General features: G+C 44.0%; 1 protein-coding gene across 9 annotated transcripts in view; it reads left to right on the top strand.

Annotated features, from left to right (window-relative positions):
- The window catches only part of FGGY (FGGY carbohydrate kinase domain containing), a 282,932-nt gene that overhangs the window by 153,628 nt on the left and 114,139 nt on the right, over positions 1-15,165 (top strand). For 6 of the 9 annotated variants that reach the window (XM_042030819.1, XM_042030821.1, XM_042030825.1 and 3 more), the window contains 3 exons: positions 10,967-11,179; positions 13,032-13,143; positions 14,931-15,082. In XM_042030819.1, coding sequence (XP_041886753.1) covers positions 10,979-11,179; positions 13,032-13,143; positions 14,931-15,082 — 465 coding nt within the window. In that variant the 5' untranslated portion in view covers positions 10,967-10,978. Of the gene's footprint in view, positions 1-468; positions 675-5,685; positions 7,024-9,996; positions 10,125-10,966; positions 11,180-13,031; positions 13,144-14,930; positions 15,083-15,165 lie in introns of those variants that run through there. The other 3 variants (XM_042030822.1, XM_042030826.1, XM_042030820.1) reach the window with 3 other exon arrangements.

Genomic DNA, 15,165 nt, shown 5'->3' on the forward strand with positions numbered 1-15,165 from the left:
ATTCTGTGATTCCGTAATTTCTCTGTGTTCCAGACATGCATTTTAGAGCATCCCACTGCCCCATGCTCCTTCTATGTTAAGCAGACCTTAACTAAACATAGGGGGTTTTTTCTCACATCAGCAATTCTCCAGCTTTTCAGGTAAAACGCTCAGAGCGACCCAACGCAGAAAACCAAACTCATGGGTTGCAGTTACGTATTTATGGGTCAGGGTGGGGGATGTCCTTAGCCCTGACATTCATTCCTGCTTATTTATTCTTCACTATATTTACTTGCCTACGTATTTTTATGTATTTATTCTTCTATATTGTGTACATTCTTCCCGGGGCTCTCCATGCGGCTTCTCGCACCGCTCCAATGCTTCTGCGTGCCCCAATACTTTACAGTCTTGTACGCGGCATCGGGGCTGGGAAACAGGAGTTATCAGCCGTTTCCCAAACCGCGGCAAGCCCCCGCCTTGTTCCTGGTTCAAACCCAGGCGAGAGGCGATTCCCCTCCCGAGCCGCCGCTGCCCCTCAGCCCTCGGCGGGGCCGCTGCCGCCTCCCTGCCCGCCCCTTCCCGGCGCAGGCGCGGCCGGCCCGGGAAGGGGGAGCCCGGCGCGTTTCCCGGCAGCGGCGGGTTCAGGGGACGTCCCCGCCGGGGTGTGCTGGGCCCGGGCCGTGCCGGGGGCACAAGTAAGTGATGGGTGCACGAGTAAGCGATGGCGCTCGCCAGGGCACGGCGGCCCCCGGGCCCTCAGCGCGGCCGCCCGCGAGGGGAGCGCGCGCTGCCTCAGCGCGGCGGCGCCGCCTGCCCCCGCCCTTGTCCCTGTCCCTGCCCCTTCTCCGCCGTGACGTCCGGAGGAATCCGTCCTCCTCTGTTAGGGCTCGGATCCTGCTACTGACAAGAGGTCTCGCGTTCGTGTTGTTATTTAATCACCAGCGCCGCCTCCTTCCCCAGGGAGCCCCTCGCCGCAGCCGCGGGCCCCGTGCGGCGCGCCCCGGCTGTGCGTGGGCTGAGCGGTCGCATCGCTTCAAATCAGTTCTGAGCTTGCTTTTCGCGTAGCTGATGGGATTTATATCCTTCTGCCTGTCCCAAGTTGTCTCCTCCTGACATTTCTCTACAGCACGGCCATATGTAACTCCTACATTCGGTGGGAGCGGGACTGCCCTTCACACCCACCAGGCGGCCCGGGGGTGCCCAGTGCCAGGGGAGGCGCTTGAGGCTGCGCGGGGCTGGGGTGGGCACACGGATCCTCCCAGTGCCTCCTGTGGTGTTGGATCACCCTCATCCCAGCCGCCTTCCCGTGTGCTTCAAATACAGCTTCCTGGTGAGGGGAAGAGGAGGGACAGAAACTGGTTTCTTCGTGGTACCCAGTGACAGGACCTGAGGGAATGGTCTGAACTTGTGTCAGGGGAGGTTGAGGTTGAATACTGAAAAAAGGTTTTTCCCCCAGAGGGTGGTTGGGTGCTGGAACAGGCTCCCCTGGAAGGGTCACGGAACCAAACCTGCTGGAGCTCAAAGGAGCATTTGGAAAATGCTCTCATGCACATGGTGTGACTCTTGGGGTTCTGTGCAGGTCCAGGAGTTGGACTCGATGATCCTTGAGGATCCTTTCCCAACTCAGCTTATTCTGTGATTCTGTGAAAGGGCAGTGCTCAGGTGACCTGACCTGGGCATGTGGGGCATGCGCATCACTCGCACAGTGGCCTAATCCTCCATATCCCCGGGAGATTTCCATAAATGTAGTCTCCAGTGTCGTCTCTCTGGCACAGGTGCTGCTGGCACTGGTGTCTTGGTTCCACCACTGCCTCCCTCGTCCTCGTGCAGCTCCACTTTCTGGCACCTTTGCAGCCCTCTCTCCTTGTCATGCCCCTGTGATCCCGATGGCTCCTGGGCTGACACGGAGCACATCCCAGGAACCTGCTGGAATTCACTCGTGCTTGGCTCCAGACCTTCCAACACGGCTGTGTTCCTCGCCCGTGCCATGCTCTGCACCGGTGAGGAACTGGTGACTTGGCAGATTCCTTCTCTGCTGAGGTGCCTGGGATTTGTTAGGAAGTTTAATAAACTTAGCGCCAGTGCTCTTCTCTGGAGAACACTTATGAAACAAATTCCAGGGAAGTAGAGGAGAGGGCTCGGTCATCTCGGAGGTTTTTAGAAAGTAATAAGCAGACACATTGTTGGGAAGGTGGTCTTGTTTTTCATCCTCATGTATTTTCTTATCCTGGAAGACCATTTGCTTAAGTAGTTGAGGTTAACTTTTTTCTAAATGTACTTAAGTACAAAAACAATGACATTTTAAAGGCTCTGTAATGTTAATGGTCCCTTTCCTTCAGGAATGTGTATGAGCGTAAGGAAAAAAAAAAAATGAGGTATTTCTTTTTTCCTGGGAAGGGTGTGTGGGATAGGAGGATAAATGCAGAGAGAATTGGTTGCTTTAAGGGACAGCTGTTCCCAGCTATAAGAATCATGGCAGAAATAAATTTATAGTGTCAGGAGAGACTAAATAAACAAGTTCTATGCCAGGAAGTTTTTATATGTATTCTTAGCCACTTCTGTTACTCCATTCTGTGTTTCTCAGTTCAATTATCATTTTAAAATGTTGGTTCTTTTGAATAAATAAATAACTGGTCTTCTGCAGGATTAGTGTTTCTTTTAACCTAAGCTAATATGCAATCCCACTTCCTCTTAAGTAGTTGTGACAGGAACTTCAGGCAAGTGTTTTTGGAATTGCAACCCAAATAAATGTTTAATTTTAAACTGACAGATTACTTGGGGCTGCCATTCTTCTCAGGCTTTTACTATGCAAGAGTGAACAAATCCTGTATAATAAACCATGGATTCGGCTTATGGACACATGTTTGCTTCTGGGCCGAGCATCTTGAAAGAAGTGGTTTGCAGCCTGTCTTTAAAAATTTATCTCACTGTTGCATCTACTGCTGGCCTAAGTGCTCCAGTATCTGCCAGGAGTAATTATAGGCAGTTGGTTCAGATGTTGCTTAAATGTGTAAGCCTTGATGGGAAATGCAGTGGATTTCAGCCAAAATGCTAATTTTGATGTTTTATCATTTCATAAAACTGTGAACTCAGAACAAATTATTTTCCTACTGATCTGCTGATATGTAATCACAGGGCTAGTGCCAGATCCAACTGTGATGTAGCACTGGAATCTAACGATGGGATTAAAGTTAGAATATCAGCATTACCCTAGGTTGGCTAGTTTGGTATCCACAGTGGCATAATGGCTGTATTTACCCATGTATCCTGCACAGAAGGTCCTGGTGCCAAGGCTGGTTTGCTGCAGGAATGCAGTTTTAAGCTGTTGTGTGAACTGTAATTGTGCCTTTTGAATTGCATTCTCCTCCAAATTACATTTTATAACTTCAACAGATATTTTGCAAATTCACATTGTTGTGCTAGGCTGTGTTTACTGTATGCTGCTTTTTTCTGGCATGTGTTTTGTTGGTTGTTCGGGGTTTTTTATTTGTTTCTCCATTTTCAGCATAGCATAGAATGAAAAAAAAAAGTCACAGTACATGAATCAGTTTTGCAGGCAAAGAGCAGAGATTATTCTTTCTGTCTATCATGGGTAGGTTAAAGTGATAGAGACACAGGGATATCAAAGATCTTCCTTAGCATTAGACTGATAAGCCGGTGGATCCAAACACTTGGGTCTATCAGTCACTTTGGAGCCTGTTACCTCTTTTCAACTAGTCATGAAGCTGCTACAGCCAGAATTTATGTAATAGTTAGATGGCATTTTTTCCCCCTCAGTCAATGTAAACAAGATAGTGTCTTCTTTCAGGGCTTCAGGCATTCTGCAGTGTCATTTGGGACACGTCAGCCTGCCAGGTCATTAGCACAGCCTTTGGGGATGCCACAGCCTTTGGGGATGCGTGCAGCTGCAGAATCAGTGCAGGGAATGGATCTCAGGAGCGTGGTGTGCATGGGTTGTATCCACTGCTGTTGCCAGGCTGAGGAAAAGAAAGGGTGCTGTTATATACCCCCCTTATTCCTTAGGTTTTCCTGCCTGGGAATTGTGTCCTGGCATTAACTGATCAACATTTCCTCTGCTTAACAAATTGGAGGTTATGGCAAGTGTTCAAAATCCTGCCGCTGTGTGAGTGCACCTGTGATGTTCACGAGCGTCAGGGGTTTAATCCTGAACTCCTGATAATGTCTGGGAGGTTGCCACTAATGGGTGCAGGATCAGACCTTGCTTTTGAAGTGATGGCCCAGTCCCAGCAGGGCCCAGAGAGCTCCGGAGGGAAGTGGAGCTGTTGGTTTTCCCCAGTAGGCTGTGCCTTCTCATCTGATGTTGTGTGTTCTCGTCGCCCTTTTCTCAGCCTTCCTTTTTCCTGAGAGCTCTTCTCTGCAGCTGTTTTCTGCTGTTCCCGGGGTTCGGTGAGCTCTGGAGCAGGGAGAGCTGCACTTGTTTCCTGTGTGTGGCAGAGTTACAGGCGGGGAGCACTGGGGGCAGCCGGGCGTGCTCGGCGTGGGCCTCGTGCTGCTGCCATGCAGAGCCCACTGGGGCGTGCGGCAACCTCAGCGGGGCCAGGGAAAACCAGGGTGAGCAGTAGCCCTAAGCCTTCTCCAAGATGTAGTTGGAAGGAGCTCCTGGATCCCTCTGTTGTGAGGCCAGTGTTTTGGAACTTGCCTGAAGATGGAAATCCCTGGCCACCGCTGTGCTCCAAAGCAGCATGTCTCAGCTGACTCCAACATGTTGTTTTCCTACTGTAGCATCTCTGAGCAGTGTCTCCACTTGCCCAAAGTGGCCTTGGTATCATTCCTTGCTGTTTATTAGTACAAACTACTGCAGTGTGTTATGGTACTTGTGTTACTGCCACATCCTTGAGCAGTCAGAGAGGAGGAAAATGCTTTTTGACTTACCTGACCATGTAGAGAGTTCAGCTCAACACCCATGGTCTGTGGATAACTGCAGTGAGGCCTTTGGGGATGATGCAGAACGCGGTGGAATCGTAACTGCATGGAGAAAGTAAATACAGAGCAATTGCTTAACGTCTCCTCTAGCTCAGAAACTCAGACACATCAAACAAAACTAGCAGGTGGCACGCTCAGAACAAACCAAAGGGCTTTTTCTTGCATTGTTTACACAGAACTTTATAACTTGTTACCACTGTAGTTTGCAGTTAGGAAAGTTTCCCTGGATTCAGAAAGAGCACAAACAAATTTAGAGAGGAAAAAGCCTTCAAGGTCTGCTAATCCTAAAGATAAAATTTCTGGCTCAGGAAGTGCCTCTACTATAGATAGCAGGAGGAAAGGTGTCCTGGGGAAGTGCTGCTGGATGAAAAGGGCAGGCATATGCTTTTCTTACGGCTTCTGCTGTTTGTGGAAGATCCTGGGCTAATTGTACCTTTCATCTGAGCCAGCACAGCCATACTCTGCTCTTTAATCAGGGGCCAGAATGCCATTGCTCCTGTTTGATCATCAGTACCACAGGCTGTGTCTGCCTGTGTGAGCTGAAGACAGGAGCTGGAAGGAGAGCTGATAATTCTTCTGTTTAGTACAAACCTCTTCTGGAGCAGAATATAGAGAAAACCAACTCTGTTGTACACTTAAGAGCTTGGTATTTACTGACACTGGTCATGCTGACATCCTTCTGCTGTTCCTGAGTGAGATATCTATGTAGGCAGGAGAAGCTGAAAATAAATAAATTTTGGATCTACTTTCTTAGAATAATTTAGTCATTTTCACTTCTCCACTTATTGGTTACACCAGGATAAACTCAAAATGCCTTGCTTTATGTCAGAGCAGGTGGAAGTAGTTTGGGCTGAAAGTATTTAAAATCCAAAAGATAGAATTAGAGGGCAGAGGGCAGCAATGAAGTAATGACTTTGTCTTGGACACTGAAAGCAAGGGGAAGAAAAAAGATCTGGAGAGACATTACAGCAAATTAGTACATAGTGAATTATTTATAGAGAGAAAAGGAGATACTAGAAAATAGTAGAATATTTTCAGTCCTGCCTATGCTGGGATTTATTGACACAATATTTAAATGGTAGGGGGACAGTTAGGAAGGTTTTGATAGAACAATCTAGATATTATGGGACTGGAGTCAGGGTCAGATCCTACTACTGAAATCTTCCACTATTTGAAGCTGGTTTTCCTTGTAAGATGTAAGACACCTTCACAGAATGTACTGGAGAATTGATGAAAGAATCTAGAAGTGTTTGGTTTTCAGTGAAGAAGCATGTTTTCCCCAGCTCCATTTTTATTTATTCCAGTTTTGTTATTGTTAACACAGTCCTCACATTCCTAAGACAGAGATCCTGCATGTACCTGTTTCTGTTTGGGGAAGGGAAAAGGGGAGCTGAGCTGTGCTTTTGTTCCTTGTTTTTGTTTTGTTTGCTGTGGGGTAGCTGAAAAATAAATGCTTGTTGGTAGTTACAGCACAGTCCCTTGGGCATTTGAGGATATTCTCTATATTAGTACTGCCCTTCAGCACAGCGTTAGAATTCCCCATCTGCTCCTGCTCTCCCACACAGACATGTGCCTTCTTTTTCTTTCCACATTCAAACAGGAATTACAGAAGCTGGAAGAGGAAAGGGAGTTCACCGTCTTCAAGGAGAGATTGCCACTCTACCACCACCCCCTTGTATTGGTTACTTAACTCTAGAAAGCCAACAAAGTGCTGAATTTCCAGTATAATGTCAAAAGTGCTTGTTTTGGTTTATCTCCTTTCTACAATTGAAAAGCAGCTTTTCTTTAGCATATTTAGATCTTTTCACATGAAGCTTATGAAGCCTAATTTGAGCCTGTTAATCTTTTTCTTGGTAACCCCTGGGAAAGCACAGCTGCACTCCTGAAAACACACTGTTTATCCACGATCGCCAGGTCTGGGCAGCCCGCAGTGTTCCAAAGACCAAAGTTTAAAAGAGACATGCCAGTCCTTCCTAATTCCTTGTGTTTAAGCACACAGCAGCACAAAGTCTAAATTGCTGCTGCTGAAAGCTTATGCTGAGCTTGGGCCTGTGTTGATGTGAGAGTGTAGCCCTCCTGCACCGTGGCTTTCACAGAAAGGTACGTCCTGGCAGCTCGATAACCGTGAAGTAAAGTAGGACAGACGAGTCTAACAGTGCTCATGAAAAAGTCTTCTGGTTACTTACTCATTCCTTCTAAATTAAAGTAAATAATGTTAAGGATTTTCTTTTTTTTTTTTTAAAGAAATATTTTTGCAACTGAGTTTCACCCCTCCTTTTTCTTTCTTCATTGCCTATGTGGGAAAACTAACACATTTGTATAAGGATAAACTGGGAAGTCTGTGGTTTCCAGCATGCACATTTTGAATAATATTTATACAGACTATTATTTAATGGGCCATATAAATATTTATAATATGCTGTGGCCTTTTGATCATAAATGCTTGTTTGAAAAGCCATTCTGTCCCTGCTGTGATTTGCAGAGAAAGAGGCCATTGCTGGTTTAGTGCTTGGAGGGAGTTTTGGCTTCTTGTCCTGACTTAGCAGTTACAGTCATGGATTAACATGGTCAAGCTGGACATGTCTTTTAATTTTGGTTTTTTTCTCTGCCCCTGTCCTTCTGTTTGCAAATTCAAATAATAAGTTGAAAATGTGAGGCCCTAATTCTGTAGTGGACAGACGAGGCTGTATTGAAGTTCTGGAGGCCTTTTTTCTTGGCTGCAAGGAGCCAGGCTTCCTGTGCTAGATACATCAGGGATTTAGAAGGTACTATCTCCACTGCCTTGCACCCCTTGGAAGTCCATAAACATGCATAAAATATTTTGGTGTCGTGTTAGGAATATTGTGCTTGATGAACTGGCCTGTCTGACTGGACTTTTAGGACATGTTATTTCAGTAATTTTTCTGGTTCACGGTTTTCCTCATGATTGTGCTGCCTGCAGAAGCTAGGAATCCAGCTGATAAAAAATCCAAACCCAACGTTTTATTTGCACAACAGTTTTCACATGGCAATGAATGCTGGTGTCCAAATTGCAAAGCAAGAAGCTTGTGCTGGGACCTTCTGCTACCTCTGAATTCCATTAAAGAGTTCCTTCATCTCTGATTTGGAGCTTCCTCTTGTACCAAAGGAATCTTCTGGAAACAAAACAGAATGACAACATTCCTCTTTAAAATTCTTATCACTGTACTTTGGCTAAATATTTTCCACCAACTTCTCTGCAGAGTTCTTAGGTTCTCAAGAAATACCCTTGGGCAGAGTCCATAATTGCTGGCATTTATGACCTAGAGATGACAGTGCTTTTTGTGGATGGGGTTGATAAGTAGGTGGCATACCAAGTGTTTGGTATTCCAAAAAAATCTTGGCATCAAATTATGTTTTTGCAAGCAGATCAGATCCTGTTGCAGAGACACTTTACTTTGAACAGGCTCAGTAACTTAGTGCTTGCTGTGCTCGAAAAAGGATTAATATTTACTTTTAGCCTTTCTTCTTTTTCATGAGGTATTGAGCACTCCTTTGTGGGTCTAGGTGAGCTTTATTCAGAAAGAGACCTGTTAAAGTAAGTTTGGGGTTCTTGGTTTTGTACTGTCACTTAACTCTTTCCTATTTCCTCTGATTGACAGCAGTAAACTGGTGGTTGTGCAAAGGCTGATATGCACTGCTCAAGCACATAAACAAACTCTGCTTCCTGCCCAGTCACTCACACAGGCACATCCTGGTTGCTTAGTAAGGAAAAAAAAGGAAAGTAAACATTACATGGGCAGATTGGGTTCCAGGTTTCAAATGTTTGTGGGAAGAATCCAATGCAAAGCCATAATTTTAAGTGCTGAGTAGGAGGTGCTGTGAGCTTAATTCTCTAACATCTGTTAAGCTTGTTCTCTAAGTAGCAAAAACACATTAATGAGCTAAAATCAAGGCTGCCATACAAGGAAGAGAAATTTGGAGTAATATTGTGTGTGTGAGCAGGAGGCAGGATATAAAATACTCCTTTTGCTATTTGTATTTTGTGAAGAGCAAGTAAGAAGGATTTGCCTATGTTTAAAAAAAAAAGGATCTGGTTTGCAGCTTGTGGTTTATTCTCAACTTTTTATGAGTCAGCAGCTAAAGGCAGAGCTGAAATAGGGGAAAAATAGGGAAATTCGTGAGATAGTATCAGGAATAGTATTATGCAATGTCTTTGTCGTAAAATTTCTCACAAGGAGCTTGCAGCACCTGCAGCCAGCCTTTGGAGCTTTGGGGAGATGGAGTGCAAAATTAAGAAGTAAAAACTGTGTTGAAAAGAATATCTTGAAACTGCTTTTCCAGCCGAGGGCTGAGAGGGAGAAGCTGAGTGCTGTCCCCCCTCCAGGTGACAGATGCAGTATTAATCACCCATAGCAGCAGAGGTGTCCTCTCTGGCAGAGGAATTGGCTTTTGTTCCTCTGACCAGGTCACAGAGCCAGGGCCAAGAAAATAAAGCACGCTTTCTTGCCAATATTCCTAGGTGTTAGACTCATGGCACACCATTATTTTTAGCTGATTGCTCATCGCTTGGACACATGACCTTGCTTAACGAGATTAGTGTGTGTTGCACCTAATCTGCTGGGCAGAACCAGCATGCTGGGAGGCAGGAGCCAGGATTTCCAGCAGGACCACAATATGCTCTATAGCTTGGAGTTTTTTCTACTTCCTGACATTATTAGAAGCTGTTGATCTGTACAACTACTCTGGTGACCCTGCACGGTGTGGGCAGAATGCGGTGTGGTCACTGCTTTGGTCTGTACCAGGGACAGAACTCCCTCGTGCTGGCCAAGCACAGAACAAAAACATGGGTCCTGGACCCAGCAGTGGGGTCTGGGCATGAAGGGCCAGATTGAAGCAGGAAAAAATGATTGTGTGATTACAGATCTCCACAGACTGACCACATTTCCATGAGCTGTTTAAGGGGTGGGAGGAGGGGAAGCCTCAGTTGGTTTCTTCAGCCAAGGTGTTTTTATGCTATTTTCAGTGCAAATGAAACTTTGTCCAAATAAATTATTATCCAGAATCATACTTGGAGTTTTCTGAAATAAGAGGCTCTTTTTTTTCCTCTTCTAGTTCACCTGCTGCCTCTAGCCCTCAGTGGCTGTAGATTTGTGATATCCATCAGCAGCACTGGTTACAAGCCAGCCATGGATGTGAACAGCCACCTACATTGTGCCAGTAGATCCTGACCTGTACTCAATGTTACTATTAAAAAAAAAGAAAAAAAAATTAATTTGAAATGTGAATAATCATATTCTGTTAATCAGGACTTTGCAAATCTTTCCCCCTTCGCCTATACTCCTCCCTCTAACCACCCCATCTGCCAAATCCAGAAATTATCCAGGTCACTTCTTTGGGAGAAGTGGGCTGTTTCTAAGTGGAGCCATTTCGATGCTCTGTAAATACCGTGTATTCATTAAATGCCAATTAATCCATTCATTTTCTGAGTATCAGAAGCTGTGTGTCAGCTGAGTTTCATGTGTTTCAGAGAAGTAATAGGTTCAAACAAGCGCTAAACACTTGTCTGACGTTTCAAATACTTCTATCAGCTCTTTCTTAGCATTCTCACAGCTTGATTAAAATGTAAATGTTAACTATTAATTAAGAACAAACTGTGAGAAATTAAGAACAGTGAATTTGTCACTGTATTAAATGTCAAATAGTTAATATAGTGAAATAAGCAACTCATTGTGAAAAATTAAATCAATTAACTTAACCTCACTTTGTTCTTGTAGGATGTCAAAGAGTAGGCAGATACTTCACACCATGTTCTCATGGCTCAACACATTTTCAGAAAATTATTGCCTGAGTCTTTAAAGTGGTGTGAAGTGATGGTGGAGAGCTCTTGGAAACTTAACTTTATTTATTCCTTTTTTCCTCTGGGTAACGTGTACCTGATTGTCACGTGGTTACTTTATAATTACCAGCATCGCACCACAGGTGGATGTTTGGCATGATTGGAGGCAGCAGCTCTTGGCACTTTTTCCATCAAGTCATTTTATCTGCTTTTAGCCCCCCCCCCCGGGGTTTTTTTCTTCAACAGGTTTTATTAAAAATGCCCAGTGAGAAGCAGACTGCAGTGAAATACTACGTTGGAGTTGATGTGGGCTCAGCCAGCGTTCGCGCGGCTCTGGTGGACGGGTTTGGGACGGTGGTGGCACACGCAGAGCAACGCATCCAGGTTTGGGAGCCCGGGCCAGACCACTATGAGCAATCCTCTGCAGACATCTGGGCTGCCTGCTGCTCTGTCACAAAGGTGGGCAAGGACAAAATGAAGGATTTGTGTTGCAGGTGGCTCTGCAAGGTGGGAATGTTCACGGTCCTGCAGTCCCTGTGCCTGTCACTTCCACTCGGGTCTGTTCATGCTGTGTAACTTGTAACCACCCTTGTGCATTAAAGGCACCTTGAGGCTGATGCAGCCTCACAATGTCTGTTTTATTGGTGAGGAGCTGAAGGCCAGAGTGAAAAAAACTCATGCTACAACTGCAAGTAGAATGAAAGGCTTTTCTTTGTGCTCTTATTGCTGGGGGAGGATTTACTCACTGCCTTCAGGTGTCACATCTGTGAGCTTTGTTTAGCTGTATGCTCTACCCACGAGACAGTTGTTGGAGGAGTCAAGGTTGCTCAGAACCTGGCAGTGCATATATCTAGAGAGGTGCATTGGGCTGTTCTGGAGTCACAAAGGAGAATTTATTGTAGAGGAATTGTAATCTGGTTTGTGGATGGCCCCTAAAGTAACACTTGTGATCCTCATTGTAAGAGGATCCAGTATTATAAGACCAAAATAAATAATAAATGTCTGTGGATAGTATCAAGCATAAAACCAGATTGAAACAGACTTTACTATAGGGGAAAATTTGTATCCTCTGATCCAGGGCTCTGCCTGTACATGCTGGAGATAAAGGTAAATTAGAGACCTTGCTTGCAGTGCACACAGAGGCCATTTCATCTTCCTTACTAAAGCCCCGGCCTGCTCCATGTTCTAAGGTTGGCTTTTTAAATATTCATGATACACTTGGTAATTTGCAGATGGACTGTTCACCCATTGTCTTGTTATTGATCAGCCTTTTCAAACATTAATGAGCTTGGCTCTGCAGAAATGCCCTAAGATGGAGAAGGTGAGTGGGATGCAAGGAAAAGAAGGGAGTGACAGGAGTGATAGGGAAGAACAGCTTGATGTTAAGGCAGAGCAAGTCTTCCTCTGTTTATTTGATTTTTCTCTGAGTGGCTTTGTTCTTGCTCTGGACCTCTTTAAATGCAATCTCTTATATTTAAGCAATAAAATGGTCTCAGAAACTGCAGTTTTACAGAGCCAGTAAGAGACTGGCACTGTGCAAGTCTACTTAAAGTCTTTCTTTATAGTACTAATTAAAATAATGATATTTTTATTGTTGCCAAGAAGTGGCAATTTATTACCGTGCTACATTTTAGGTGTCTTGCAACCTCATTTGGCACTTAATCCTTGTGGGTGTTGTGTTTTTTTTTCCAGTGCTGCTGGGAGCCATGAAGTTCAGGCATTTTGGGGCAATGGTTTGGGTTGGTTTTTTTTTTTTTTTTTGAAAACCTTCCAAAAAGTGTGCTATTGAAACTCTTGGTAGCTGAGCAAAGGTGTGCATTGCAGAGGTGTTATCATGGCTACAGATTTTGACAGACTTTATTTTTCGAACCCTTCAGTATTGTGAGGCAAATACAATATTACCAAAGCAATTCTGGAAGACTGTTGCTTCCACAGGCAGGAAGTCAGTGAAGTAACTGATGGAAACACTTTGGTCCTAATCCTGTGTCCATGTTTCACATGCAGCTCAGCTCCAAGCTTTAGAAAAGAGACAAAATCAACATTACAGGTTTTCTGCTACCTTGATTTATTGATACTTTTCTGCTTCCTGCTTTTATCCAGGACTGTGGATAAAGACCTCTGAATCAGATTTGAAACCCAAAGAATTTCTGGTAATTTGATGTATTTATGTTTCAAAGTTTTAAAGAATACTGAATTTAGGAAATTTCAGAGTTTGAGCTAACTTGTAACTCATTTTCTGTACTCACTATTCACATGATACTTGCACGTGTATAGATATATTTGTATTCTGGTGTGTTTTGTGTATTTTCAGGAAGTTGTCCGTGGAGTGGATGCCAGCCAGATCCGAGGGCTGGGGTTTGATGCTACCTGTTCCCTTGTTGTGGTGGATAAACAGTTCCAGCCCTTGGCAGTCAACTGTCAAGGTAGGGCTCCACACAAAACATGGTATTACTGTGTGTTTTACTGCTGATGGGAGGGAACTTTCCATGTCATCCAGATCCCAAGTGGTGGGGCTGACTCTTGGAGATGGAGATGACACAAACTTTTTTACAAGGGGATTTTTTCCCCTGGGTTTACTGTTCTAATTTTACTGCAAAATTAAATTTGAGATGAGAATTACTTACTGTTTGGTTAAATATTTGGCATCCTAAGATCACATTCATTCATCTTAACTCTGAGAAATTGCTTCTTAGGGAAATCTATGCTCATTTTTCTTTTCTGCATATTTTCTTCTCCAGACTGTACTGATCATGGTTTTTATAGTGTGTATAAATGCCCATCCACACTGGTCAAAGGAATGTTAAAAATGTAACTGTTAGTGTAGTCTAAATGCTTGCTCTGTCATGGAGCTGCAGGCAAGAAGTTCAGTTTGTGTATTTTCTTACACTGGTGTTCTGTCTTTGTCTAGGACAGTGCTAAACTTCAGAAAGAGTCTGTGCCCTTTTTCTAAAAATCTGGGGGGGTTTTATTAGTTTTTGGGTAGATGATTCAGACGATTCACAAAAAATCTGTGCTGCACTTTTTCCCCAGTGAATCCTGCTTAAGATTAGGTGTGTGCTATACCAGTAGTTACAGAGACGTGATCGTAATTCTGTGTACGTTCCCTTTCTATTCTCAGATGTGTTTGTCATCTCCTCCTATCCTTCTCAAAAAACCAGCTTTGCTCCCAAAACGTCCTTCTCTAAATTTAGATCAGATTATTTATTTTTCAGTTTGAGAGTCTCTTACAATCTGTTCAATGCCTAACGATATCTGGGGCTATTTTGGGTCTAGCAAGTCAAATTCAGTTCTCATTTTATGTGCTCTGATATCCCCAAGAACTTTGAGTTTACACAGTGGTGGTGCTAAACAACAAGACAAGAATTCACTCAATACTGTAATGCTGTGAAGAGTCTTGCAGTGGTGGGGTTTCAGGCAGTTTCACAGCTCTAAGTTGTATTTCAATCCATTTTAGAAATACTGATGTGCCTCGTACTTCTGCCTTGTTTTAGAGTGTGTTTTCGAGATGATGCTTGAGTGGCTGTGCCATGTAGAATGCAGTGTGCTTAGCCAGAGAGGAATCTGCAGTGTCACCTGGATTACTGTTCCCTCTGTCTGGCAGGTCCTCTGGAGGTTAATTTGGATAAAATGTTCTTTGCTTCTTGTTCTCATTTGTGTCTGATGCAGACTTGCCAAATGCTTTCTCCTTGCACATCCAAAAGAAAAGCATTTCAGCGAATTATCCCCCTTGAAACAGTATTTCGGAAAGGAATTAGGGTAGTTCTTCTCATAACCATAGAAGAGGAAAGAGAATCCCTGTAGCCAATTGAGTTAATTTCAATTCACAACATAATTGTTCAGATTTTGTCACATTTTTAGTTTCTGGTCACCAAAATGTTCCTTTTTATTTTTAACTAAATACATGAGCTTTGTCGAGAAGTTTGGGTTCTTTGAATGAAATAGAAGAGAACGTGGTGTTTCACAGCTCTTGGATGCTCAGAAGCCGGATTGGTTTCAGTCAGCATTCTCAGTGCTCAGCATGTCCTAAAGTTGGCTCAGAGGGCTAAAATTTTGGTTTTAGATATCCACTCTGAATTATTAACCCAAATAGAATTTGAGTTTTCAATGTAGAAGTGAAAATGTGAAGCAGTTTAGAGCCTAGTAACTTGCAGTACTGAGCTGGGGCTAAACCAGAGCTAAAATAATCTCTTTTTTCTGTTTCCCCCCCAAGGACAGAACCATAGGAATGTGATCATGTGGATGGACCATCGTGCAGCAAGTCAAGTCGAGCGCATCAATGCAACCCAGCACAGGGTTCTGAACTATGTAGGGGGAGCCATGTCTGTGGAAATGCAGCCACCTAAATTGCTCTGGATAAAGGAAGTGAGTACATTTAACACTGTGGTGCATTTTTACTAGTGATTAATGCCCCTTTTTAATTCCTGAGAATGAGATTTCTAAAACAA

This window comes from Corvus kubaryi, unplaced genomic scaffold (genome assembly GCF_017639235.1).
Source record: "Corvus kubaryi isolate FWS band 111438036 unplaced genomic scaffold, C.kubaryi_AGA036_p1.0 37334, whole genome shotgun sequence".
Taxonomy (NCBI): Eukaryota; Metazoa; Chordata; class Aves; order Passeriformes; family Corvidae; genus Corvus; species Corvus kubaryi.